The following is a 27,828-nucleotide window of genomic DNA, read 5'->3' as shown; positions in this document are numbered from 1 at the left end:
CAGCATTTTGCGTGTGTTGCTTGGATTTCCAGCATCTGAAGATTTTCTCCTGTTTGATGCTAAATCATGAGGAAAGAAGACAAAAAAAAAACTGCAAGAAATGTCAAACAACCAAGAATATAAGACTGCAGAGCTAAATTAAATAAGAACTTTTTTTAAAAAAGTAATAGGTAAAATGGTGAGACTAAACATGAAATCATCCAGAAGGTTTGAAAGAGGAATAGTGACCGCTCTTTAGACTATTTTGAGATTCTATAGGTTGTGGGATTGTACTTGCGAATTGGATGGTAGAAAATGTGACCTATTGTTTAAGAAAGGAAGGAGAAAGGAAAACATGGATCATCTGACCTGTCAGCCTAACATTAGCTGTGAGGAAAATGCTCGACTTACGATGAAAGATGAAATAAAGAATGATATTTGGATTCAAAGAATCAGTGTGGATTTATGAAATTAATATCATGTTTGTTTAATCTACTGGAATTCTTTCAGGATATGGGGGGGGGGAGATGGTGGATGTCATGTATTTTGGCTGAATGAGGGTGAACACAATCTGGTCCCTGATTTCCATAAATGTAAACTTTACTAGGATTCTTGATGCTAAACTCAAGTTGAGTGCTGCCTTACTTTAAGGGAAATCACACAACTGTATATCTTTAACTCGGCTCTCTTGTAGTTGTTTGGACCAAAATGTCTTGAGCTTGAGTGGTCCTGGTAATGTCCAATTTGAAAAGTACTTCACAAATTTAGGTGCATAAACACAAGTGATTCTGCAGATGCTGCGAATTGAGAAGAACACAGACAAATTTCTGGAAATGGAAATGAATAAACAATCAACTTTTTGGGCCGACATCCTTCATCAAGACTGGAAAAGAAGGGGGAAGATGCCAGCACAAAAAGATGGGGGAGGGGAAAGAGGACAAGCTAGGGGCGATAGGTGAAAAGTAAAGGGCTGGAGAAGAAGAAGAGGAGAGTGGATTATGGGAGTAAGGGAAGAAGGAGAGTACCAGAGGGAGGTGATAGGTGAGGAGAAGAGACAAGAGGCCCATGTGGAGAATAGAAAAACAGGGAATGGGGAGGAGGAAACATGAAAAAAATACCAGAAGGAGAAATTGATGTTCATGCCATCAGGTTGGAGGCTACCTGGGCGAATTATGAGGTGTTACTTCTCCACCCTGAGAGTGGCATCATCGTGGCAACAGAGAAGACCATGACTGATATGCTGGAACAGGAATGGGAACAGGAATTAAAGTGATTGGTCACCAGGCAATTTTGCTTTTGGTAAACTGAAACATAATTTTAAATGGAGTTGGGTCCTTTAATGGGGATACTTCAGAGCCACTTTTAACAAATAAGGAACGCTTACAATCTGTAATTGTTTTGTTCTTAAAAGAAATCAGTGGCATTCTGAAACAAAGGATGAAATGACAGATTTATTTTTCATTTTACCCTACGTGAACCTATGGAAAGACTGCATCCCAACAAATGCCTTTTTCTAACTGAAGCATAAATTTGTCTTTTTTGTTATATTCCTTTCTTTTTTCACTGTGCTTAATTCAAATTGGCTCTCTTACAACTAGTTGAATTTTGTACCAAATGTTGTTTACAATGTTTAAGTTGTCACATTTCTCCCTAGTGTTAGCAGTCTGAGTAGACCACTACTGTCTCTGCAATCTTCTGTCTTCTTACAATTGCTATCATTAATTCTACAACTCATTTCTACAACTGCAATCCACTTCAATCAGCTTCAGATTAAACTGTATATTTTACATTTAAAATACTTACAGTGTTAACTACTTTCAATAATTTCTCCATGAAGGTTCCATGTTATTTCAATTTGCATATTTGTTTTACTTTAGTGTTTGTGCAGGAAGCATTTGGAAATGTACAGAACATAGCTGTCCAGGTAAGATCTGTTTCTCATTTGTTTAGTAATTTAGACATCTGATGTTGTGGGGCTAGTTTCGGCTTGGAAGCCATAACTTTGCAGGAGCTAGATGCTGCAGCAGTCAAGAGGCCTATGTAATATCTATTTTGTTAACATTTTTGAGAAATGGTCTTAGGAGCCTTTATTCACTGTTGGCTTTCTTAAGGTAGCTACTGTTCAATTTAGTAGTGAGCAACACATCCCACAGCCTGAACTAATAATTTCACATTGTTATTAAAACATTGCTCTTTTCAAAGCACTTTAAATTTGAATTCAGACCCAAAGAGCTTTTGTTGTGTATTTTGTTGTGTTCTTCTCTGTGCCAGAGAAGAATGATGGATATATAGGTATAAGGAAGTGTTGTTTATGCAGATAAAAAGATGAGAATACTAGAAAGAAGTCTTTTAGAAATAATAAGTTCATTATGAAAATTTTCACCATTTTTTCTGAGGCCAACCACACTTGTTCTTCCACATCCTTTACTCACTTACTGTATGTCTCCAAAAATATCTGCAGATGCCCTTGTTCTTCATCTGTGCCACTGGCTCCCCTACTTTTATTTCACAATCTGTAATTATTTTGCTGTAATAATCAAAGCCTGATATTCTTCCTGAGTTTAACTTAGCATTTTCTAATATGTCTCATGATTGAGAATACCGAATGATGTTTCCTCTTTTAAAAAAAAAGTTAACCTATTTACTGAAAGGATTACTTATTTTAATTTCATGGCAAGATAGGTTCATGGATCACTGAAGTCAAGTTAAGACCAGTTCAAATGTGTTGTGTATTAACTTAGATGGAAAGTATGGTGCCTCATTATTTAAATCTCTGAAGAATAATTCCATGATAAGAGCAACACAGATAAATTGCTGGAGGAACTCAGCAGGTAAGGCAACATTTATGGAGTGGAATAAACAGTCAATGTTTCAGGCTGATGAATTGTCTCTGCCCAAAATATCAACTGTTTATTACATTTCATAAATGCTGCTGGACCTGCAGAGTTCCTCCAGCATTTGCCTGATGCTCTGGATTTCCAGCATCTGCAGAACCTCTTGTATTTATAAAACCCATGATTATTTCTTATGCCATATTTTTGCTTTTTGACAATACGTTATGTCTAAATTAACTCACTTTCTGATTCAGAAAATACTGCAAAATCAACTATTGTGATTCTGTCCCCCATCCTGAACATCCTATTGTGTGATCCTTAAAGATCTGACTCAAGTTTGTTTTGTACCTTCTAGCGGAATGCTCAGTAACTGGAGATATTCACTTCCGGACATTTGATGGACAGTTGTATTCCTTCCATGCTGTATGTCAGTATATTTTGGCAAAGAGCCGCAGTTCTGGAAAGTTTGCCATCAGTCTCCAGAATTCTCAATGCGGCACAGTAAGAAACAGTATTCGTTTATTAATATTAAACAGAGTTTGAGATTTAAGGGTTTGAAAAAAAAGATGATTTTCATTTCACAAAATAGATTTAAACCAACAGTTTGAAAAGCAAAAGAGATGGGCAGTGGTTAGTAACATGTAAATTCAGTGACTGAAGTTTTGTTCACATCAGATAAAATATTTTCAGTTTTTCTTGGACCTTCAAGGTGATTGCATTTTACCTGAAAAAATACTCCAAAGTCTTTAATCCTTTAACCACAAAGCCACTAATCTTCCAGTTTCACTGAGTTGGTGAAAGCAACATTCACCAAGACCATGTAGATTTAAGAATCATGTGAAACTTGCAGACACATTTATAACACTAAGTTGAACAAGCAGTTCACTTGATAGACCTTATCTGTCTCCCCGTTGAAATGTAAAAGTCTTTGATGGTGTAAAGATGAGAGTGAGCCAAGATAAAAGAAATTTATAAAGTGGTTGGTGAAAGAGACAACAGTTGATATAAAACCACCCAATGAATGTGGATTGATGTAAAGTTATCAAAGAGACAATTCACTAGAACAGAGAATTATTGTTGGCTTGAATTTCTTTCCATTCTCAGGCAGCTGTTCTTTGTATTTTGCATTTATTTAATATCCTCTCTGAATAGTGAATATTTCAGGAGTTATCAGATGTGTACTTCTGTTTTTTCTAAATATTCTGATGTACGAATTTGGCAAAATTTTCTTGAGAAAAAACAACTGAAACAAAAAGAACAAGTTTAATGCTTGAAATTACCACAAAGGCCAGACAACCTGTCACAATATTTGCCCTTTGGGATGTTGGCTCAGCATCATTAACAAAACTGTTGTCATATATTCCATGTCAGTCGGCAAAATCCTTACCAATTAAGTAAAATCTCCCTTGAAATTCTGAAAAAGTAGCCCTTTTCAACTATTTATATTTGAGTCTAATGTCGGAACCTTGTGGTCTAAATCATATTGGATTTTTTTGAAATTTATATGATAAATATATAGCAGGATATTGTTAATTTTTATGAGTTATTTAGTAAAATATGTATATATATTTAACAAAGTTGCATATGTTTGGACTGTCATTGTTGCAACGAGATGATTTGCCTGAATGAGAACAAATGAACACGTGAAGAATGCAATATGTACAAATTTGGGGCAATTTAAATTAATAGTCAAAATCGATTATGCAGCAATTAATGAAGTTTTCTGTTTGTTATGTGGAAGCTACTTGTTCTAAACAGGACCTTTAAACTAGAAATGGAAGGATGACTGCACTCAAAGTATCTCGCATTCTGGCTCACCAGTTTCTTTTGGTGACATGTATATAAATAGAGGGTTAATTTTTCCCTATCCAGTTCTCTTGAAATAAGATTAAATTCAGTTTGCATACAAACTTCTCTGTACCTCTAGAGGCCAGAACACTCCCTGCCTGGCATTCATAGAATGTCAAACTTAATTACTGATGCTAAAAGTCAAATGATCGTTTCACTGAATCTTTGGCAAAAGAAGGATGCTGGTCTTGAAAAGTTTTACTAAACCTTAACCGTTCCTACTTAAAAAAAAATACTGGCCTTGATGACGTTCCTGATGGAGCTCAGCAAGAAATGCAGGGCAAGTTAAACATGAGGAAAGGGTGAGCTGATTAGCTTGGAGACCTCTTGTGCCATGATCAGCCAGGTTGAGATCAGTAGGAACAGAGTTCCATTGGCTCTTCTGGACTGATCGCCTGATACATTGGATCCTATTATATAGATTAATATAGACTCTCCTTGCTTCATTAAATATATAGCCAAGAACAACCTTGGTGTTGGTAAAGAACTTGATGCTGTCTTTGGTGTTCAGATTTTTGGTTATCATCTCTGCCATCTCAACTGCTAGAACAACAGCACCAACTTGTGATGGTGATGTCTTTTCCTGGGAGCAAGATTTGCCTTGCCCAGGATGAATCCAGCTTCACTCTATCCAGCGGTGTCTGTAACCTTTTGGCTTGGTTTTGGGACCTGGTGGAGGCACCAACTCAGTGTGATTGTTCTTGAAGAGTCTCTTCATAAATTCCATGTAATGATCTTTCATTTCTGGTTTCCTTCTCAATGTGCAACTGAGGGACACGAGTTGACTGAGGGCCTGCTCTAATTTATATGCTAAGAGTTGTCATGGGAGGTGAAAAAGAATGGACGCTACTCAACTGTTTGGCCTATCTTTGCCAAACTTTTTGTTCATGATTCAAAAGAAGACCTCACTTTCGATGGAAGGTGCCAGCATATAATCATCTTCTTCTAAGTGTCAGAAGACCAACCTGCTTAAATGTGGTTGAGCAGAAGGAAGTATGTCAGGGTGGTTACTAACTGTCTTCCCTTTTACACAGATGCTACTCTCACAGGGTCTGAAATGACTTGGCTGCCTGTTCTCCTGGACATTTGTCTTAAATGTGCTGAGAGTGGTCTGATGAGCACCAGTGAGGCAGACCACCCACTATGACCCAACCAGGTCCAGTCACTGGGTATAAGGTGCATCACGGCAATCATTGGGCTGTCACGTACCTCATGTGACAAAATGACGTCTCTGCCAAGCAGTAGTAGAATCTCAGCAGAGGAGCTAAGTAGAGGAATCTTATCAGCTATGGCCTTGAGATGTCTGCAGCTTCCTGAGTTGGAATTTTATCCCTGTTGTTGGGAAAATCATTGTGCCAAATAAGGGTTGGCAAGTGTAAGCAGACCTTCCCTCCTATTGATTTCATAACAATTCCACTGGCATTTCTTCCAGCAACTTCAGAACATGTCCTTAGAGTGTACGGGGAAACACAACGTTGAATACTGAATGTGTCAAAGAATGCTGATTTGCCAATGACACATTGCTCTGCTCATCTAATGTCACATATGCCTTTATTTTTTGCTCAGGATATCCCTTCGGTGAGATGTTGCCCTGACATATTTTGGAGCAGGATTTTCCTTAGAAGCTGTTTCCATATACTTCTGTGCCTGAGGAAGTGGCTACCACTGATGGATACCTCAGCTGGCTCCCGCTGTGTTCTGCTGTGGTTGTGCTGGAACCAGTGGTAGCCCAAAGCGTGGGCCCGGAATGAAGTGGTGATAGGTGCTAGTCACTGTTGCACTCAGTGCAGTGTATGATAGCTTCACAGTCTTTTCCTTGGTGCTCTGGTGTGCAAGCAAGTTTTCTCTGAATCCTCTGCATTTCCTAAAGGGGTGCAATTTCTTATGGACAGGACATTGACGATCTAAGTTCATGAGAAAATTTCCTACTTGAATCTTGTCGACTGTGATAGGGGTTTGGTTTTTCCATGCTTTTGCTGGTGACCTCTCTTTGAATGAAGAGTTGCTGGAAGTTAAGAGCATAAAACTAGGATCATTTCTGATTTCTGTATGGCGGCAGATGATTGAAAATTGTGGGTGGGGCATGATATTTTGTTTTATACTTGAACCCTTCAGGTTATCCACTGTTCTTGCATATTGTTCAGTAGTTTCTCCACTATATAGCTTATTCCTCTTGCTGTATTCAAGAAACTCAGTCCTAGTTGGTAACCCTCACTTTTGCAGCTTGCAGTTCTGACAACAGATCTGCAAGCTCCTTTACCTTTCATGTTCTTAGTGTGAGAAGTTTGGAAAACTATCGAGTCTACTGAAGAGAGATTCTTTAAGTGCCTCTGGAGAATCATAACATTTGTCCAGCCTGGATTATTAATGTGCACTGCTTGAACTCTGCTTGCAAATTGTAATGACTTGCCTCCAAGCCACTTACAGAGAAGTTCTAGCTCTTGGCTATGTGTAAGAATTGAATTGAAAATACACATGGACTAAGATGTTAACTGTCCTGTGCTATTGTCAGTGGGATCATCAGTTGATCTGCCACCTGTCTTCAGGAGTTTCGGCCCACTTATGATCAAGACTCCCTCGAGGTGGTGGGCCAGCAGTGCTAAAGCCCATCTCCCACTGATGAGCTAAACAACTTGGCACCTGCCTCTATCAGAGTTGTTGGTCGCTTCTATCAGAAGTCTACTCTTCAGGTATCTATGCAGCTACTGAAGAGTTTAAAAAAGATGGATACACTGTCCAACTATCTGTCCCTCTTGTTGTACTTAGTCCACACCCATGATGATCCTGCCTCTGCTGCCTCAGCTACAGCCCTGCTGGTTGACTTGATCTCTCTTCTAGTGAAGCCAAGGTCATGCAGCCACTTCTGGAAAGTGAACGCAATAAAGCCTCGGCAACCTACTTCGAATGGTTAGCATGAGACCTTCCACCCTCTGTTTCTGCACTCTGATCTTAATTCTCCATACTTGGTTAACTTGCGCTCATGGGCTTCATCGCTGTTGTCTTCCCAGGGGACTGTGAGTTCACCAATAACCACTTCTCTACTGGTGTCAGACCAGATGATTATATCTGGACGCAATGTGGTGAAAACTATTTGCTCCGGGAAACTGCCTTTCCCATCCAGGTCGGCTTTGACACACCACTCATTGGCTGAAGAAAGTGTGCTTGATCGTGGGCCTGCACTGTACACACTTGACTTGGAGCCTTCTTTCACAAATGATATGCAATGTTCTGTGCAGCATGGGGCATGAGATAAGTTGTGCTGCGGTACTCTCTGCTCAACTGCTTCTGTTACAACTTTGAGAACGTTGTTATGTCTCCAAGTGCACATGCCACTGGAAAGATTGACTCTGCATGCACTCAAAATATGCTGAAGTGTTCCCTTCTCACCACAAGCAGCACACCTGTCTGTCTTATCTTCATACCAGGTGCTGAGGTTGACAGGTGTTGGGAGCAGGTCATACACTGCTCTGTATAGAAAAGAAATGCGGAGCGGTTCCATCTGCCATAGAACATTCCAAGATGGATGTTGTTGTTCAACACTTTCCCACCAGGTCCAAGCCCCTTGTTTGCTCAGGCCAGCTGTTTTAGCTAACCTCTTCTCCTCTTCTACCTCTCGTATTTCTTGCGTTACAAGCTCACAACACTCCTTACCTGTAGAAGATGACCACCGCTTGTGGGTTGTCCATCCAAGTCCCTGGCAGCCTAGCTGGTAGCCCCAACTGTGCCTCATCAACTGCTGCCCAGGCTGACCACTTCCTGCCTGCTCTCACATCCGGCTGGATGCTCTTGATGACAGGGTCTTTTGAGTCTCAAAGCATCAAGAATGATCCTACCTTGGCTACCTTGACCTCTTCAACAAGGGATTACTCTGGGATGGTAAGCCTTGTCTGGCTACTGTGAATTGCAATATTGTGAGGCTGCTCAGTACTCCAAGCCACTTCTTCACATACTTGTTGATCTTCCATTCCATTGCCTCAACATGGGACATTGCCACTTCATAGACATTTAGTGGCCACATTATCCGTGGCATCAGTCCATACTGCAAGCACCACAACTCCAACTTGCCAGGCAAGCCACACTTGTCGACAGTCATCAGACCTCTGCTGATCTGTTCTCCTGTCTCTTGAACCCTCTTGGTGTCTCTTAGCTCCTCTGTGTACTGTCACCCGAGGCTCTTAACTGGTTGGTCCTAAATGGATGGAATCTCCTCTCCACACAGGGTGAAATGAAAGTCAACCAGCTTTCCTCTCCTAAGAACAAGACTCCTTGACTTCTTGGTCTTGAAATTCATTCTTCCCCAATCCATTATCTCCTCGAGTCTAGATAGTACACTTTCCACTGCCTCCATGCTAGGACCCAAAAGGGTGAGATCGTCCATGAACGCTCGTATAGGTGGCAACTCCCCTCCGCCATCAAGTGTGATACCAGGTCCCACTGATTCTGCAGCCCTCACAATGACCTTCATGGCTAACACAAAAAGGATGGGTGAAATCGCACATCCCTTTGGGATACCAATGTCCAAGCTCTGTCACCTAGTTGTAAACTGCGGAGTGGAGAACCTCATCTGGAAATCGTTGTAGTACTGCAGAACGAATTTCCTCACCTTAGCAGGAATCCATAGGGATTCCATCGCAAACTCAATCAGGGCATGGGGAATGGAACCATACGCATTTGCAAGATCAAGCCAAACTACAGCAGGATTTCTTCTCAACCCTTTCAACTCCTGGATGATATGCCATATCATACTAGTATGTTCAAGGCATCCCAGGAAGCCTGGTATTCCTGCCTTCTGCACAGATGTATTTACCAATCCATTCTCTATCACAAATGAAGATATTCTTTCTGTTAGAATGCCAAACGTAATCTTCGCCTCTACATTCAGGAGTAAAATTGGTTGGAACTGATTCAATGTAACAGAAATCTCTTCCTTCGGGATGTATACTCCTTCAGCCTCACTCCATGACAAAGGGACAACACCTTGTCTCTGCACCACATTTAACAATCTCCAAAAGTATTTCTTTAGCTCTTCACAGTTCTTGAACACCTTATACAGTTCTCCATTAGGTCCTGGCACTGAACCTGACCTTGCCTTTTTGATGAACCGCTGGACTTCTGCTAGTTTGGGTTCTGACAGATCGAACTTCACTCCTGGCTCGGTAGGCTTCACAAGCCCAGAAATGTCAAGCAAAGGAGCCTCCCATTGTTCGTTAGAGTAAGTGCTTGTCAGGTGATCCTCAAGTTCTTGTTGAGAGATGTTAAGCTGCCCGCTCTTATTTTGTTCAAACAAACTCTTTGTGAACTGGTGAGGGTTCTCATAGAACGCCTTTCTTGCCTTCTCTCTCTTCTTTCTCTTTTTACACTGTGACTCTGCATGATGGAGTGATGCTAACTTTATTCAAAACTGCTCTCGGAGATCAGCAAGCCCTGGCTTGTCACCCTCGCTTGCTACCTTCCACCTCTGTGTCAACGATCTAAGCTCTCTCCTCAACCTACTAATCTCCTTCTGGTGCCTGCTTGGGTGTTGTATAGGCTTTGCGTTCTTTAATTCAACTAAACCAAACCTGTACTTTCCAACATTATAAATCATATCGCCCATTACTTCCTCTTTGATGTTCCCCTAAGAGTGTTCTCCAACATCATACTGATATCCTCATCAAACACACGCCGAGCCTTCTCATCTGCCATTGCTAGCCGCTTGACCTTCCTCTTCTTCTCTACTACCTCACCAACGCCATCATGCGAAGGATCTGCCTGGGTACTGTGGTCTGCAACCTGACCTGAGTTATCTCTCGTCTGACCTGGAGTACGATGACTCTCTCCAGAGTGAATCACTGACATTGTTCTTCCACAGAATGGCAAAAGCTCGACATCCTCAACAGATAACTGGCAGACTGGACATCAAACATTTTTAGCCCTGCTGTTATCAGGTCTCAATAAACCAGATACCAAACCAAATCTAATGCACCTGCAGCTTCTGCAATTTACACAGCTCCACCGACAGAAGTAAATATAATTATTATTAGAAATCTAATTTTCAGAAATGATAATGCAGAAACAGTATTTGGCATCCCAACTTTTATTTTTTTAACATGTGTTCCATTTTTAAATTATTCAATTGACTCTGAATCCTTGGAACTTCATGCCAATGCATTTCATATTTATGTGGCTTGTTGTTTGAAGGAGTTTTCGTAAGGTTCAAATTTAACCCATTGAAGTATAAGATTATTAAGATTTTCTCACGGTCTCCAAAACTGCCGTTACTGAAATGCTGTTTCGTCACTACTCCTGTAAGTCCTTTAGTAAAGTTATGGAACATGTATTTTGGAGAATTTTAAAGAAAAGTCTTGTGCATGCTTGATTTTTAAAATTTGCTTTAAAAAATGTAAATGCCAGATAGAATTCATTGTGCAGACCTGCAAATAAATATCGTATGCACACATAATGAAACTTTTTTAAGGATTGTGTATTTCTCCTTTTCACAGGATCTGAATGGTGCCTGCATTCAGTCAGTGAGTATTATTGTTGATGAAGATCTGAAGAAACAGGTGACATTGACTCATTCAGGAGAGGTGTACCATTGTAATCAGTACAGGATTAGTTTACCTTATAAAGATGGTATGAAATACTGCCTACTTGCTACATTACATTTTGCAAAACTTTGAACACTCTCTTTGGTACTGTTTTTTTCCTTTATCTTTAAAATCTACCTGCATCATTTTTCAATAACTAAGTTGTGTTGCCTGTTTAATAATTTGCAAGCATAACCAAATTTGTATAATTCAATAAACAAATCTGCTATATTCTTGGTTTTTAATCAGCTATGTATTTTATGTATAGTTTGGCATATTAACTTGTTTAGGAAAGTCTTTGAGGTATCTATTTAGGTTTGAAGTTTTTAATTCAAGAAACTGTATATTTTGTAATGTTGCGATAATGCAGTTTTGTTAAGAAACAATTACAATTTAGATGTGGTCTTATTGAAGTCCAGGGAAATTACTGACAGATGCAGAGGTTAACTGATCAGTTCCTTTGTTATCACTGAGTGAACACAATGGTCTTCAAAAAGTTACCTTCTAGCGCAGTCAGTTTGGTTTGGCAACAACATTTCCTCCACAATCTCCATCAGCACTGGTCTTGTGTATTTAATAGTTCAATAATATTATATATATTGGTTATTAAGCATTCTTGTTCATTTAATTAATTACTGGTTATTTGTAAAAATATGTTAATTGCTTACATCATTACACTTTCACTTGATATGTGAGCATCTCACTTAAAGATGCAGTTACTCTTGCATTCCAGACTCCCATGGCTTTCCTTTGAATTAACTGAATGTTTTCAAGTAACACAACATAACAGCAGGGGCACCACAAGGCACTGTGCTTACTTCCTGCTCTACTTGCTTGATATTTGTGACTGTTCGGTTACGCACAGCTCTAATGCCATATTTAGGTTTGCTGACAACACCCTGTCATTGGCTGAATCGAATGTGGTGATGAATTGGCATAAAGGAGGAAGATTGAAAATCTGGCTGAGTGATGCCATAAAAACAATCTCTCACTCAGTGTCAGCAAGACCAAAGAGCTGACTTCGGGAGGAGGAAACCAGAGATTCATGAGCCACTCCTCATCAGGGGATCAGAGCTGGAGCAACTTTAAATTCCTTGGTGTTATAATTTCAGAGTATCTGTTCTGGGTCTAGTACGTGAGTGCCATTATGAAGAAAGCCCAGCATTGCCTCTACTTAGAAGTTTGCGAAGTTTTGGCATTTCATTTGAAACTTTGACAACTTCTATAGATGTGTGGTGGAGAGTATACTGACTGGTTGTATCACAGCTGGGTATGGAAACACCAAAGCCCTTGAATGAAAAAGCTGAGTAAAAGTAGTGGATATGGCCCAGTCCATATAGGTAAAGCCCTCTCCACTATTGAGCACATCGACATTGTGCACTGTTGCAAGAAAGCAACATTCATTATCAAGGATCCCACCATCCAGGCCATGCTCTCTTCTTGCTGCTGACATCAGTAAGAAGGTAAAGGAGCCTCAGGACTCACACCACTAAGTTCAGGAACAGTTATTATCCCTCAACCATCAGGTTCTTGAACCAGAGTGGATAACTTCACTTCACTCACCCCGTTACTGAACTGTTCCCACAACCTATGGATTCACTTTCAAGGACTCTTCACCTCATATTCTTAATATTTATTGCACATTTATTTATTATTATTGTTTCTTTTTTTTAAATTGCACAATTTGTGGTCTTGCACATTGATTGTTTGTCTGTCCTGCTTGGTGTTGTCTTTCAAATATTCTGTTATATGTCTTGTATTTACTGTGAATGCCCAGAAGAAAATTAATATCAAGGTTGTATATTGTGACTTCAGTGTATGTACTTTGCTAATTTACTTTGAACTTAGGAAAAGTCAGGTGCAAATGGATGGAGCCAGGAGTCTCCAGGGAAACTGAAGACATTTGCTAGTGTCCTTTGTTTGCCTGAATTATACTATTTGAATCTGAATCAAAATGAATTGACATTTGAAAGATGTTGGCTTACTGAAGTGTTTAGGAACAGGAATAAATAGTTTGTTCCAGTGGTTCGTATGCAATTTAAGAGAACGAGATATGAATGGAGGAGTCCGCATGGAGGAGAAATCTTACTGAAAGGAAGAACTTGTTTAATTTGTCTGCTATTGTCATCATACCTAACAGACTGCTTCCAACTTCCCAGAGGAATGTATTCGGTGAATCATAAATGTGATCATTGGTACTCTTCCCTATCATTTAACAGATCTGTTTGAAGTTACTGAACTCACCTCAATGTTCATACAAGTTAACACAACCTTTGGGCTGCGTTTGCAGTATGACAGGGAAGGGAGGAGGCTTTACATCCAAGTGGATGCAAGGTGGAAAGAAGACACCTTTGGACTTTGCGGAACATTCAATGGCAATATTCAGGATGATTACTTGTAAGTATTTTTCCTGCTTTGAAACTACAGGTGTCCCCCGCTTTACGAATGTTCGCTTTACACCGCTTCGCTTTTATAAAAGACCGACATTAGTAACCAGTTTTCGTATTACAAAGAGGATTTTCGCTTTTACGAAAATTTTTCCCATATAAATTAATTGTTCTTTGCTTTACGCCATTTCAGCTTAAGAAAGGTTTCATAGGAACGCACTACCTTTGTAAAGCAGGAGACACCTGTAATTGACTTTGTCTAGAACTTACTAACTGACTACAATTACATATTTTTAAAAATAGAGGCCATAAGCAGACAAATGCAGCTAGGCTTTTGTTTTTAACAAGGATTAGTGAATAACAGTTCTATAGATTGCCAGTGGTATGTTGTTACACACGTGTTCATCTGAAGATTGGTAAGTACTTCAACTGTTAGCCATAGCCAATTTACCCAGACCTCATTTGTTCTCCTCTGGGTGGTGCAACAATACCTGATGTATAGGAGAAACAAGCTTTGAAGCAAGTGATCTTATTTTCCCAAAAGTAATTAATGTAAACTTGAGAGAGAGTCTGGATTTAAACCTGTTTCTTTTTCAGACTCCTCCAGCACTTGCAAAATAAATATGCTATTTAAAAAGTTGTGCAGAGAAGCTTAACCAAGATCCATTTGTTTATTATTACTGCATTAAATTGCCTCAGATTTTCCAAGCATGACTTATTTCCTTACATTAGCTGATTCTGTCCAATGACCACATTGGCACACACTTTAAGAAAATATAATTTTCCATTACCTATCATGATTTCCAATCCATCGTTGTCATGTGTCACTCACTTCATTGATATTCTTGCAGCACTTCAGATGCAGTGGCCTCTTGGAGGCCAATAAAGATTTTTGTCTTTTTTAAACTTGCAAGACGATGCTAAATGTTAAGAACTTCAAGTACAGCAGGTCTGCCCCATCAGTGAGCTGTTCATTGGTGGAGAAGCTGAACTCGGTGCAGACCATGTTACTGCCTGTTACAGAAAGTCATCAGTCAGTGCACAGTGCGTAGCCTAACAAAAGGTGACTGTCTTGGACATTTCTCTAGAAATCGCAAGACGCTGCTGGACCTTGGTAATGTAAAATGCTGCAAGTCCGTTTCCCTCGTTTATTGGTGAGACCGATGGCAGGGGAACTGTGTGGCCTCAGTTGTACTGAAGACTCGGCGTCAAGCCACAGGTTTGCCTGTTGCAGCAGTCCAGGAGAGGAGATGGCCAAGGCAGTGCAGCGTAACATCTTTGCTGTGTTCGGGGCTGGCTCCACCATTGGTGCTGCCACCAGAATTTGTTCAGTGGGAGACGAGCTCAATTACACGCGGACGTCCGAATGTTCGTATGTGGACTGTTGAGAGCTACTTGTTCTTGCTGATAACACCCATGCACTTTAATTACAGTACATATCACTCAGGGACTTGGGCTATATATTTTTTTGTGTGACTGTCTGTTTACTTGTTATCTTATATGTGCTCTATGTGCCTTGTGACGTGCATAACTGTTGTTACTCTGTTTTCCACATTGGCCCTGGAGGAAAGCTGTTTTGTTTGACTGTATTCATGTATGGTTAAATGATAATTAAGCTTAAAAATCAACTTTTTGTTGAAGCAAAAGAAAGAGAGTGGATTTAAGGATGTTATATTTCATACAGGCCATGAGGGCTTCTGCAAAGCCTTTTCCCAAGGATCCATGTAAAAGACTGGACAGCAAAAAAAAATGAATCAAGAGAAGATGATAAGTTGTCAGGAACTAAAGGATAATGGTTAATAGGTATTAGATCTTTGCAATAGAGTTGTGCAGGACTCACTTCTGGACCCTTTGTTTAGAAGTTTGTATCAATGATTTGGATTTAAATATAGGAGTTATCATTAGGGAATTTGCTTTTGGCTGTGGTTGATAGTAAAGAAGATAGCTGCAAACTATTGAAAATAACTGTAGAAGGATGTCAATTTAAATTCTACTAGAGACATTTAAAGCAAGAGAATAAAATGCTTAAATTGCTGTTGAGAATGCTCGCAATTTTGAGCTGTTTAGCATAAAAACAGGGAGGTTATGATCAGATATCAGTTGTTACACTAAAGTGAGTGTGCTGTGTATGATGCTGGTCATATAAAGACATCGAAGAAGACTAACAGGAAATTGACAAGAATGTTAGCAGTGCTGAACCATTGTAAAAGAGAAAAATGGCCTAAGGATATTTTCTTTGGAACAACAGAGATTCAGTGGAGATTTAATTGAGGTGTAAGCATTATGAGAGATCTACATTGAGAGAATAGGAGTACCTTATTTCCCTTGACAGATAATTCAAAAACCAGGTCCTAAGCATGAATTTAATGTAAATTGTAGAAGGATTTGAGGGAATCTAAGGGAAGAATTTTTCATTGAGTGTGGTCGGGAAATCTAGAGCATACTGCTAGAAGAATGAAGAGGGCTACATAGATGGTGAGTGGGCTTCTTGAATTGAGTCTCTGTGGTAAAGGGTCTTCCACATTATCATTACAATTTTGACTTGACAATAATGAAGTCAGGATGATGTGTGACCTTGAAGTTTTGGTGTTCCATGTAAAATGAAGAAAACATTAACAGTGTATGGGATTGGTGTCAAGCAAATTCTCAGACTGATATTTAGCAGTGAGTTTGGCCTAGAAGGAAAAAAGGGTAGACAGGTAGAGAATGCTAAAAAAAGAGTTTTTGTATTTCAGACCTTGGCATCTGAAGGCAAAAAACGTATGTTGGAATGATTAAAATCAGTGATGATCAGGAAGTCAGAAATGGAAAAGTGAAGGTGTCTCAGAGGGCTGTTCAAGTGGTTACAGTGTATGTGGGTCATCCTGTGGAAGGATGTGAAAACAAGGTTCAAAACTTTAGAATCAAATCTTTGCTTAAAAGGAGTCAGTGTTGGTCAACGGGCTCAGGGCGGGATGTAGGACATGGTATCAGAGCTTTGAATGATTTCAATTTGTAGCTTAGCAAAAGAGAGGCCAGCCAATATGCAAGCAATCATAAGAACTTTAAAAAGAAATGCTTATTTGTCCAAATAATACTCATGATGTCCTGTGTGCTTCAAGTAAGACACGGTAGTGTAGTGGTTAATGCACCGCCTTACATCACAGGCGACTAAGGTTCAATTCCCGTCACTACCTGAAAGGAGTTTGCATGTGTGTGGGTTTTGCATGTCCAGGTGTTCTGGTTTCCTCCCACAGTCCAAGGTCTTACTGGTTAGTAGGCTCATTGGTGAAATTGCCCTGTGATTAGGCAAGGGTTAATTGGGGGATTGCCGGCAGCACAGCTGGAAGATCTGGAAGGGCCTATTCCGCACTGTATCTCAGTAAATAATAATAAAATCAGTATTTCCATGCTGATGTCTCAGTTGAACATACTCTGAGGATACTGGGGGCCACAAATGTCTCTAGCCTATACTGTCCTGTGAGGCAGAGAGCTTCATTACTTGTAACCAGGTTTCATGCTTCAGATCATAGGATTATCTCCCTGATAATCTTTTGATTGCTCCTCAGATATATTCAACTGACTCTAAATGTTTCCAATTGATAGAAATGTAGGGACTGATGAAATTTATCTCGTTACTTAGAAGAATTTAAAGTTATTAGAAAGATTATTTAAAACATAGTTAAAATAGATTAAACTACTACAAAATAAGTAAAAGAATTATAATAGTGCCCCCATTAACATCACTTGGGCCCTGTTGACTATTTCAGCCACATCTAGTTAAAGCTAAGCCACACCCCTTGTTTTAGTCATCCGTCCAAGCTTTTAATGTTTCTGAATATTGCAGGCATTTAGAAACAATCAAAATGTTTAAATGTACAAATTGTTGGAAAAATAGACACTGAAAACATCTGAAATAAGTATTAAACAACTTTAAAACTGTTTAAAAATATGAAAACAATAAAGCCTTTAATTAAGTTCCAACATTCAGAAATATAATTGAATTAAAAGTTATCTTTTTTTTTGCATTTGTTCTCTTGACTGAAATGAATGAAGCTGCTATTCCTGCCCTGGTTCAAAATAGATAAAGTTTAGGCAAATCCCCTGTTTAAGTACTGTGAAGCTACTACAAATATGTCTTTCTGCAGGATTTGGTAGTGCTAAATAGTTAACAAAATGCTGGTAGGTATCAATAATGCATGACTTACATGTTCACACATGAATGCATGGAAACTTTGAACCTCTTGGTACTTAAATGGGAGTGGACTTTTTGGCATTTCTCTGCAAAATCCAAACCTTTGCAGATATATTCAGTTAGTTTCATGATTAAGTTTTTTTGACTTTGATTTCTCTGTACTGGATTCTGTAACAAAATTGGGGTTGACCATGGACGTTGCACCCCAGCTGTCTATATGATAGCTATACGATATTCTATATGGTATGGAGAGCCAACTGTAACCCAAGTAGCAGGCTCCCCCTCTCCACACAGCTCATAAATCCAAAGGAATTGCAGAGACCAATACAGTTTGGCAGCAGCAGCGTTACAGGAATTGCTATTCAGCATTGGACTCAAGGTTGGACTGTTTTAGGGACTGCAGCTCCAGATTTTTCCTCAGAGTTTACTCCTGAAATCTTCCCCATGAGTGGGTGTAGCAATGGAGGTTTGAGATCAGAGTTGTCCTCCTTCTAGATGAGCTGCCAATCATGGCTGATGAGCCTCATCTTTCTGGAGTGACAGACTTTAAGGTGCCAGTAGCCTGTCTTTGGCCCCTTCTCCTGTCAGTAGAAATGGTTCCACCAGGCTTGGTAGCTAAGCCACATGTGAATGACAGCAGCTGGACTTCATTTTCAGAGGCTAATTGAGACACACAATATTGGGAGCATTTAATAGGTAGCGAGAGCTTAACCCCAGTACCACCCCCAGCTATAACAACCGTAAAGAACCTGTAACAAAATGATTGTATTTAAAAGCTGTGTGTTATAAACTTACCTAAGGAGCTGCAGAAAATGGGTCTGTTTTGGTCTCCACCTTAAACTTGTTTCCATTCGTCTTAAGTACAAGCTTCTCAAATTCTCCTTATTTACACAGGTCCCCAGGGGGAATGATTGAAAGCACGCCACAGATCTTTGCCAATTCCTGGAGAGTCTCCACAGCTTGTAACCCAGGTGCCAACATTCCTGAAGTGGATCCATGTGATACTCACCAGCAGTATGGTGAGTCTGAGACAGAGTGTATTCTGTTGCTGATATTCGTTTCCATGTTCCACTTTCTTTCAGTTAAGCTATCCAGATTTTGGTAGTGAGATGTTCACCCACTGATGTGGTGGTGTAAAGACATCTATGTCATACATCTCAATGTCAGAAATAAATGCAGTGCCAGAGTACAATGTGTGTATGCAATTATCCCGAGCATTTGCTGCATTGGTGGGGATGAATTGCTACATGTACAGTATTTATCAAAGACCATTCAAAAAGGTGAGCTGCTACAAAATTTACAAAACAAAACAATTTTGAGTGTTAGAGATACCAATGTGATAAGGCCTCTAGATGCACCAGTATAATTTACTGCAGTACTGCTAACAGGATTTCAAGTAATTCTAATTGCAATCAAATTGAGTTTAACAGATTAAAGCCAGTTTAGGGGGTTCTGATATATTTTACAGCAATGTATTTCAACTAATTAGTTAATTAGACCTGAATCTCAAAGATTACCAAAATACCTGCTCGTCTGTTATTTTAAATCCCTTCAAATAATTAACTCCCGTTAATAAATATTTTTCAAATATGTTTGACATGGATTCAGATTTCCTTGCTATTATTAGGAACATCTAATTTGTGTCTATAAAAACACAATTTCATCTTTATAAGATGAAAATTCCTTTGTATTAGCAATCTCCATTTCACAGCAAAAGGATAGGATGGAAACACTCTGATAAATAAACTCCATTGAGCTAGAAGTCTACAAACCAAACTGTACCCTTGAAGTTGTGCATCTACCATACTTATTTGTAGAGTTTCAAATCTGCATCAGGAGGTGTTGTTTTGGTAAACTAACCATTAGAAATGTAATGATTTGAAGAAGAGATATGCAGGATCACTGAGATTCAGAATTGGCTTGCCTATAGAAGGCAGAGGATAGGGGAGTTATTGTGGTTGGAGGTTCATGACCAGTGGTGTTCACTGAGATCAGTGCTGGGGCCTCTTTTGTTTGTGACACATATAGTGTAAAATGTAGCTGTGTGGATTAGTAAATTTGCAAACAATGTAAAGATTGGTGGAATTGTGAGCTGTGTAGAGTGCTGTTAGACAGATATAGATACTTTATTGATCCCAAAGGAAATTACAGTGTCACAGTAGCATTACAAGCGCTCAGATGTACAAATATTAGAAGAGAATTAAGAAGGGATAAAACATAAGTTATCACAAACTGTTTAACAGGTGTGGGTCATTACTGCCCTGGCTATAGGTTGACTTATTATAGAGCCTAATAGTAAGAATGACTTCATATAGCGCTCTTTGGAGCATTGTTAGTGAATACAGCAGAATACAGACCAGTTACAGATATGGGTGGAGAAATGGCTGATGGAGTTTAAAATGAACAAGTGTCAAATATAAAAGGAAAGTAGACAGTTACTATTAGGATTCTTAACAGCACAGAGCCACCTGTGGAGCATGATCTGTTTGCCCTATTTTCAAGAAGTATGGGAAGGCTCTAGAAATGCTGCCTAAATTAGAGGGCATGGACTACAAGGAGAAGTTGGACATATTTGAGCTATTTTCTCTGGAGGGTGGAGACTGAGAGGAAATCTGATAAGAAGTTCATTAAAATTATGAGAGGTATAGATAGGGTAAATAGTTGGAATCTTTCCCCCAAGCTAGAAATGTCAAATGCTGGAGGGCATGCATTTAAAGCAAGAGCATTTGAGGCAAACTTTTCACATAAAGTTGGGTAGGTGCCAGGAATGGGTTGTTAGGGATAGTGATGGAGGTAGAGATAGTAATGGCAGTTAAATAGACGTGTGGATATTTAGGGACTGGAGGGATATGAGTCACAGATAGGCAGAAGAAATTGAGATTAATTCATCACGGCACAGACACTAAAGGATGAAGAGCCTGTTCCTGTGCTGTAACTGTTCCATTTTCTACAGTACAAGAGCAGGAAATCTTGTGAAATGCTCCAATCCTTGCCATGAAGGATTGATGTAGTAGAAATTTGAAATGCCAATGCAATGGTACGGTAAGTGGGGGATATTTTTCTTTATTTAGAGATACAGCAAGGTAACAGGCCCTTCCAGCTCAACATGTCCATGCCAAACAACTAATGTACAACTCGTACTTTCTTAGAACATGAGAGGATACTAGAGTATCTGTAAGAAACACACGCAATCAGGGGAAGAACATTTATGATTTTATCAGCCAAAGCAACAAAGCTATATTGAATGAGAAATAATATAATTTAACATAATTAAGTTAGATACATGGAAAGAAAAAATAGTGACTTGAGAGGGAAAAAAAGTGAGACTGAAATAGGAAAAAGAAAAGTGTTTTTAAATTTGAAATAAGCACCAGAAACCATTTTCTATTTGGTGTAAATGAGGCTTGCAAAGATTTTCTTTGGAAATACCAGAAACCATGGAGAGAAACATGGTTAATGTTTCAGATTGATGGTCTTTTATTGATTAGCAGCTCCCAGGAATGATAATTGACTTGAAACATTAAGAGATCCACTGGCTATTTCCTGCAGTCTCAGTTTTTAGTTTTAGGTTTCCATTATATCTGCAAGTTTTTCACTTTCCATATATGAAGTGGGCAGCAAGGAGTTAATTCTGTGAATTGTTCTTAGTATGTGAAGTTCAGGTAAATGCTAACAGTTAGGCTTTAGGGATCTTTGGTATGGGACACTGAAGAAAATAATGTCCTAATTTCATGTTATTTTAACATATATTTCATTTTCAGCCTCATATGCTGCAGAGAAGTGTAGCATTATCAGTGGATATCTTTTTGCATCCTGCCATCAGTATCTGAGTCCTGATCTTTATCAACAACAATGCAAGACTGACACCTGCAAATGTGGAGAAACATGTATGTGCTCAGCTGTTGCTCATTATGCTCAGCAGTGTGGAAACTTCGGCATTCTTGTGGACTTCAGATCCAATGTTTCGGAGTGTGGTAAGCCGTACTTTGTTAATGATAAGGTTTTATTTTTCTCATGTAGTACTTTGAATCTCTTCCTCGAGTGATAGAAACAGTCTTTAAGTATCTTTAAGATAGAGGTAAACAAGGACAAATTCGGGAGGGTGACAAGTTGGAGTGGAACTGAGGTCTTAATTAGTGACATTAGGCAATTTTTTGGAAGATCATGGAATTGAGGTCTGTGATGAACTGCATGGAAGAAATGAGGCTTGAGGCAGATCAGTCATGATCATATTGAAGAATGGGGCACACTTAAGGGTCTAGGTGGTCTTCTTTGGCTCCTTTTTCTTATGTTCTTATGAGAAAACAAAATGCCAACTCACCTGTGAAGTCTGGTTTACTCAGGGACAGTTAGTTGACATTGAATGAAAGTCAGTGAAAAGAGTCCATTTAAACTGGATAGAAAAGGAGAGGAGTTGGAAAAGAATGGTGTGATTGTAAAATAAATTCTTTATTTTCTGGGTGAGGTGCTTAACAGTGTGCAGAATGGAGTAAAATATGACTCCGAATGTTTAGCTACTTCAGTGTAATCAAGCATCAAAGAACTTTGTTAGAAAGTGAAAAATCTTCCTGATGCCAAAAGGAAATTACTGTATCTTTATTGATTCAATAAATGATGTATAGATAAGATTTAATTTCTTAAAAATATTTACCAAAAGACCAAATTCTTGATCTTGAAGAATTTTACTGGCAAGAATTATAAATATCAGTTATAATATCAGCATTGAAAATATTTAATTGAAAATGTGCAGGAAGTGAATAAAATAATGTAACACATAGAATCTGGTTTGCTGTATGTTATTGTGTTTTAGTTTTAAGTCAGGCAGCTTTTTTTCAGAAATCAGTGCAAGGATCCATATTGAATGCAAAAAGGTCTATAACATATGTAATTATACTCAGAGTAATCTTGTTAGGATATTGCATGTTCAAGAGGATTAACTAAAGAACTTGAGATGATTTGATACATTTATGAGTCCATTTGCAGCTTATTGCTGAGATATATTTGAAGGCACAGCTTCAAGAATGCCCCGAATCCGTTACCTCTCTCTGTGGAAAGTTGCCTAGTTTTCACTTGCAATAATGTGGAAATGTTGATGACTCAACAGTGTGAGACTGAATCTACGAACTCATGAGATACATTTCATTAATGCTTCAATGAACAGCAGCATCCATGTGTCATGAAGTAACTATTTTATGTTAAGGAATCTTAATTTTCTGAGAAATTGTATCCTTAATGCACATTTTTAATCTTTGCAGCCATTCAGTGTCCAAGTACTATGGTCTATGGTCCCTGTGTGTCATTTTGCAATCAGAAATGCCAGTCATTATCCATGCCAGAAGAATGTTCCAATGAATGCACAGAGGGATGTGCTTGTCCTGATGGCACATATTACAACACTAAAACATACACGTGTGTAATGAAGTAAGTGACAAACATGAAAAATCTGTTCTGAAATACTTGCTTCTAAAAATTTAACTCCAGCAAGGGATGATTTTAATGCACCTCTCAATTTCTGTTGCTGATTTATTTTCTTAAGCAAACATTTTCACCAGTTTCAAATAAGTTAAAAAAAAAGCACGGAAGTGAGTCCATGGACACAAAGCCCTAAGGCCGAAGCTGTGAGCCGGCTCTAGGCTTTGTGTCTATGGACTCATTTTTGTTCTTACTGCTGGTGCTTGCTTTTATTGTTTCCATGATTTATGTTTCTTTTCTGTCTGCACATTGGGTGTTAGTTGACTTTTTTAAATAGTTTCTTTTGTGTTTCTTGTTTTGTGATTGTCTGTAAGGAGATGAATCTCAAGGTTATATAATTTATGCATACTTTAATAATGTATGTACTTTGAACTGTGAATAACTTGCCCCATTCGTAGTAAAAAGATAAAACTTAGCTTTGTGCCATAATTCCAGTCAATACTTGGATCTGCTACAACCCACATGTAGATTAGACATAATAATGGTTAAAATTGTTTGCTGTATATTTAGGTTGTGTTGCTGGCACTTAGAGTCCTGCATTTTTAGGTGTGAAGCATATTTTTTCAGCCATTGTGCTGATTAGTTGCTAAAATTGTTATGTTACTGCAACTATAATGTTGTAACTTTAATGATTTAATCAGATTATCGTATTTGCAATTTTACACAGGTTAACATTGCTTCAGATGCTTTGTTGCAGTTGATGGAACTAATAACTTTGGTTTCAGAACCAATGCCAGGTGTAATATAATATTGTTCTAAACATGAAATGTAATGAATTGCCGTATGATGCAGCATTTATTTTCTAACATAGATTCCTTTCCTAAAAAATCTTGCTTCAAGTTCTTGCTAAAAAATTAGATGCTTTCATTAATAAATTTTAAATTATATGATACACAATATAGTTCATGTCAAAAAGATGTATAACTGATATTACTGAATCAACTCTCTTACTGAGAAGCATTCTGTTAACTTTAGTGGGTTATTAAACAACGGTCATAATTTTTTAACCATAGCAACTGTGAATGATCTTTAATTTTCTCAGACGTTGGATAGATCGCTTGGTGGTAATTTTATTTAGATCAGCTCAAAAGTAATTGCTGTCAATTCATTCTGTAGTCCCATGAGCTAAAAGAGGTATTAGAATTCTATTGGATGTGTCTTGTATATAATGTTTCTTGGTTTAATGATAGGCCAAGTAATTAACAAAATGTTGACCAAGTTCAAATTCAAGTTTAATTGTCATTTAACCATGTATGAATACCCATGAATACATCCAAATGAAACAGTGTTCCTCTGGGTCCAAGGTGCAAAACACAGTCATAGGTAAATCACACAAACTGCTGCAGGAATTCAGCAGGCCACGCAGCATCTATGGAAAGAGTGAACAGTCGAGAACTCTTATCTGGACTGTAGAAAAAGTTGAGAAGTCAGAGTAAGAAGGTGGGGGGGGGGAGGGGAGGCAGAAGTAGCAACAGTCCTACGCAGCACAAGGCACATATAGCACCTATAAGATAGCAAGCATGTATACGATATCCATGAAATACTGCAGCAGTCTGCAGTCAAACGTGGTATGGCTTGTCTTCTGCCAAGTGAACGCTGGGGATAGCACCAACTCCAACTTGGATACTAAGCCATGCTGTGCCACACCGACTCCAGTGCCTCCCTCCTGGGTGGCTGTAAACAGGTGACACTGTGGCTTGAGGCCTAATCCTCACTATGGCTGAGCTCGTGCAGCTTCCCTGCCATCTGCCTATAAACCAGTGAATCGGACTTGCAGCATTCCACATTAACAACATCCAACTGGGTCTTGTGATCTCAAGAAAAGACAAACACTCACTTTTGGACTTCATGCCACCTTCATGCACTGACACCTCCAATGGCTCTCTGATGTGGGCAGCATCAAGTTTGGCTCCTATTTCTCCGCCCTCTGAGCCCTCTTCAATCTTACTAGATGCAGGGCCATCCTTCTAGGTTGAGCAGGAGACCGGTCTTCTTGTGTAGGAACAATTTAGTTTCAAAATATTTTTAATGGTTTCTATTTTGATCTTAAAGTAATTTGATTTAAATTAATAATGCATTAAAATGACATATTTGATAAATGAACAATAAAATGATTGAGCCCAAAATTCGCATATATAGTACTTCTCTTCCAAAAACCAAACTACTCAAGGAAAGAATTTGCAGAAATAACTTTGAACCTGGTTATGACTACAATTAGTGGGCTGTGTTTAACTTTTGTTCCTGAGTACCGCTTCATCAACTGTTATATTTATAGATTTACATGCACGGTGCCAACAGAAAATTAAGTATAGTTGCGATTCTGAATACTGATTTTAATAGCTCAAGATAAAAATTAAAGCCGATATTCTTCTTCATTATGTTGCTTTGTAGCATCATAGATTCATGTCAACAACTGAGAACATTCATGTTACAACAAATATTTAATTCCAATGTTTATTGATAGTAATCAAATATTAATGCAAGTTTGAAAATACTGATGGCTTAATCCAGGAGGAAATTTTATATGATCAGCTTTCTGCATTAGTTTCTATTGGCTAGCAACCTTAGAGCCCAAATGGGGAAATTTTCATTGAAAATTGTTTTTAGCAAAATCATAAATGTGGTGTTTTGTACTCTATTAATATGCCCTTGATTTACATAAAGACCATGTTCATTGCCACAAAACATAGCTTTGTAAGTAAGCTAATTAATATCTTCAAATTGTTCTTGGTTTGAGTCAATCTTACATTTTAACTGGAATACAATTTTGTTAATTTGGAAACATGTTTTGAAATGATGCATTTCAATTTTACAGAAACGATTGTCCTTGCTATTTTATGGGTACAGAGTATTCACCTGGAGAGGTGGCGGTCAGTTCCACAGGAATGTGGTGAGTAGCAACTTCACTTTTCTGTTAATCTCACACTACTGTATTTACTTTCTGAACCTGAATGATAGTTGCAATATTCACTGTCACCTCCTCCATGTTCTCCTATAACAAATTAAAGAATGATAACTCGTGTTCTAAATTACTCCTTAATTTCCTTCACTTTGGAGAATATAGCAAAGAAAACATCAATGTGGATAGCACGGGTTGTTTAAATCTTTTACAAACAGCTTTTTGATCACTTTCTGCTGTTTCTTTAGAAAAAAACTTTTCCTTTGTATAGTACTGAACATTGTTTACGGCTCCTCAACTGGCAGAAAATGCATTAAGGTTTATCACAATCACCTTGTTGAAACTCGTAATTTGAGATTCTATACAGACTAAAGTATTTCAGATAAGTAAAACCAAGATGTTTTTCTTGTTAATACTGGAAAGTAGATTGGACAGAAATTGGGCAGAGAGAAATGCTCCATCTTTTCTGACATAAAGCCAAATTATCAAGGCTTAGAATTAGCTCCTGAAATGGATGGAAAAGCCACACTGCTGAAACAAATTTAAATAAATAAATTGTGTAGCTTGATTAAAGTAGGTGCTGGAGATAGCTCAGAAAATGCTCCCAAGAAACTTCCTTTGCGGGTGTGAAATCCTGACTTAGCTTCCCCACATTCCTTTCAAGACCAGAACAGTTTGACTTGATTCAACTAAGTTGCCAGAGTCTTGTCCATTAAAACTCTATTGTACAGTATATGAAACTCTTTAAATGGCGTGCAGTATAGGTAGAAACTGTATCATTGCCTCTTTCCCCACCACCTCCGTCGAACTCTCCCCCTCCACATCTGCAGGCACACATTCTCTTAAAGTAGAATTCCAGAGTATTGAAGATGATCGTTAAAGATAACCATTAGGAAATTAAACCTATGAGCAAGCTGTGGCTGTGTGTTGGAAAGGAATAAATATCTCTACATTTTAGTCTTGTTGATGAACTGAAGAAGGTAGCTGGTTATATCTAATGTGTATCATGTTAACTTGTTGAGGATTATAATGTGAAATATGAAACTATGCTGTGTAAGTTGAACATGAGGTATTTTTCATTAAATAACTGAATTTTTCTCTAGCTCTACTGAAATAATATGCAATGAACTGAAAATGTTTAGAAGAAGACTGAAGGTTTAGAAGTAACAGCTTTCTTGTCATTTTCAGGATATGTTTTGAGGGCACCATGCAATTTCAGAGTCAGAAACTGGGTAAGTTTCTGAAAATTTAAACTTAGAGTTATACAGATGTGCACTATGGATCTGATTATTTGGCCCAACACCTCCACAGCAATCAGTGGTCATCATCTGTACTAATTCCATCTCCCAGTATTTGGTCCAATACCTTCCTTGAATGGGCAATTCAAATCCTCATCTAGAATGTTCTTAAATGCTGTCAGTTCACCATGTCTGCCACTCTCTAACTGAACTACTCTATCCCAAGCAACGTCCTGATGAATCATAAACTGCTTTTTCTTCAGTAATGAAACATAGCGATTGCCAATGATTAACTATCTGTATATGTATTTGCTACTTACAGATTGATTTGCAAAACTTATTTTCATGTATATTATTTGTTCATGATATTGCATACAATAAAGATTATCGAGATGCCCTTAGCAGATATGTGATGTTACCATGTGTGA

General features: G+C 38.5%; 1 protein-coding gene across 1 annotated transcript in view; it reads left to right on the top strand.

Moving 5' to 3' along the window:
* otog (otogelin) overlaps nt 1-27,828 on the top strand; it is a 234,389-nt gene that overhangs the window by 31,205 nt on the left and 175,356 nt on the right. Inside the window, 9 exon segments of the mRNA XM_059973944.1 lie at nt 1,857-1,903; nt 3,169-3,314; nt 11,144-11,276; nt 13,450-13,627; nt 18,686-18,810; nt 21,553-21,765; nt 23,047-23,212; nt 26,079-26,153; nt 27,351-27,394. Of these exon segments, the coding sequence (XP_059829927.1) occupies nt 1,857-1,903; nt 3,169-3,314; nt 11,144-11,276; nt 13,450-13,627; nt 18,686-18,810; nt 21,553-21,765; nt 23,047-23,212; nt 26,079-26,153; nt 27,351-27,394 (1,127 nt within the window).

The sequence above is a fragment of the Hypanus sabinus genome, chromosome 7 (assembly GCF_030144855.1).
Source record: "Hypanus sabinus isolate sHypSab1 chromosome 7, sHypSab1.hap1, whole genome shotgun sequence".
Lineage (NCBI taxonomy): Eukaryota > Metazoa > Chordata > Chondrichthyes > Myliobatiformes > Dasyatidae > Hypanus > Hypanus sabinus.
The sequence above is the reverse complement of the archived record's forward strand: the minus strand, read 5'-3'. Positions and strand labels throughout refer to the sequence as shown.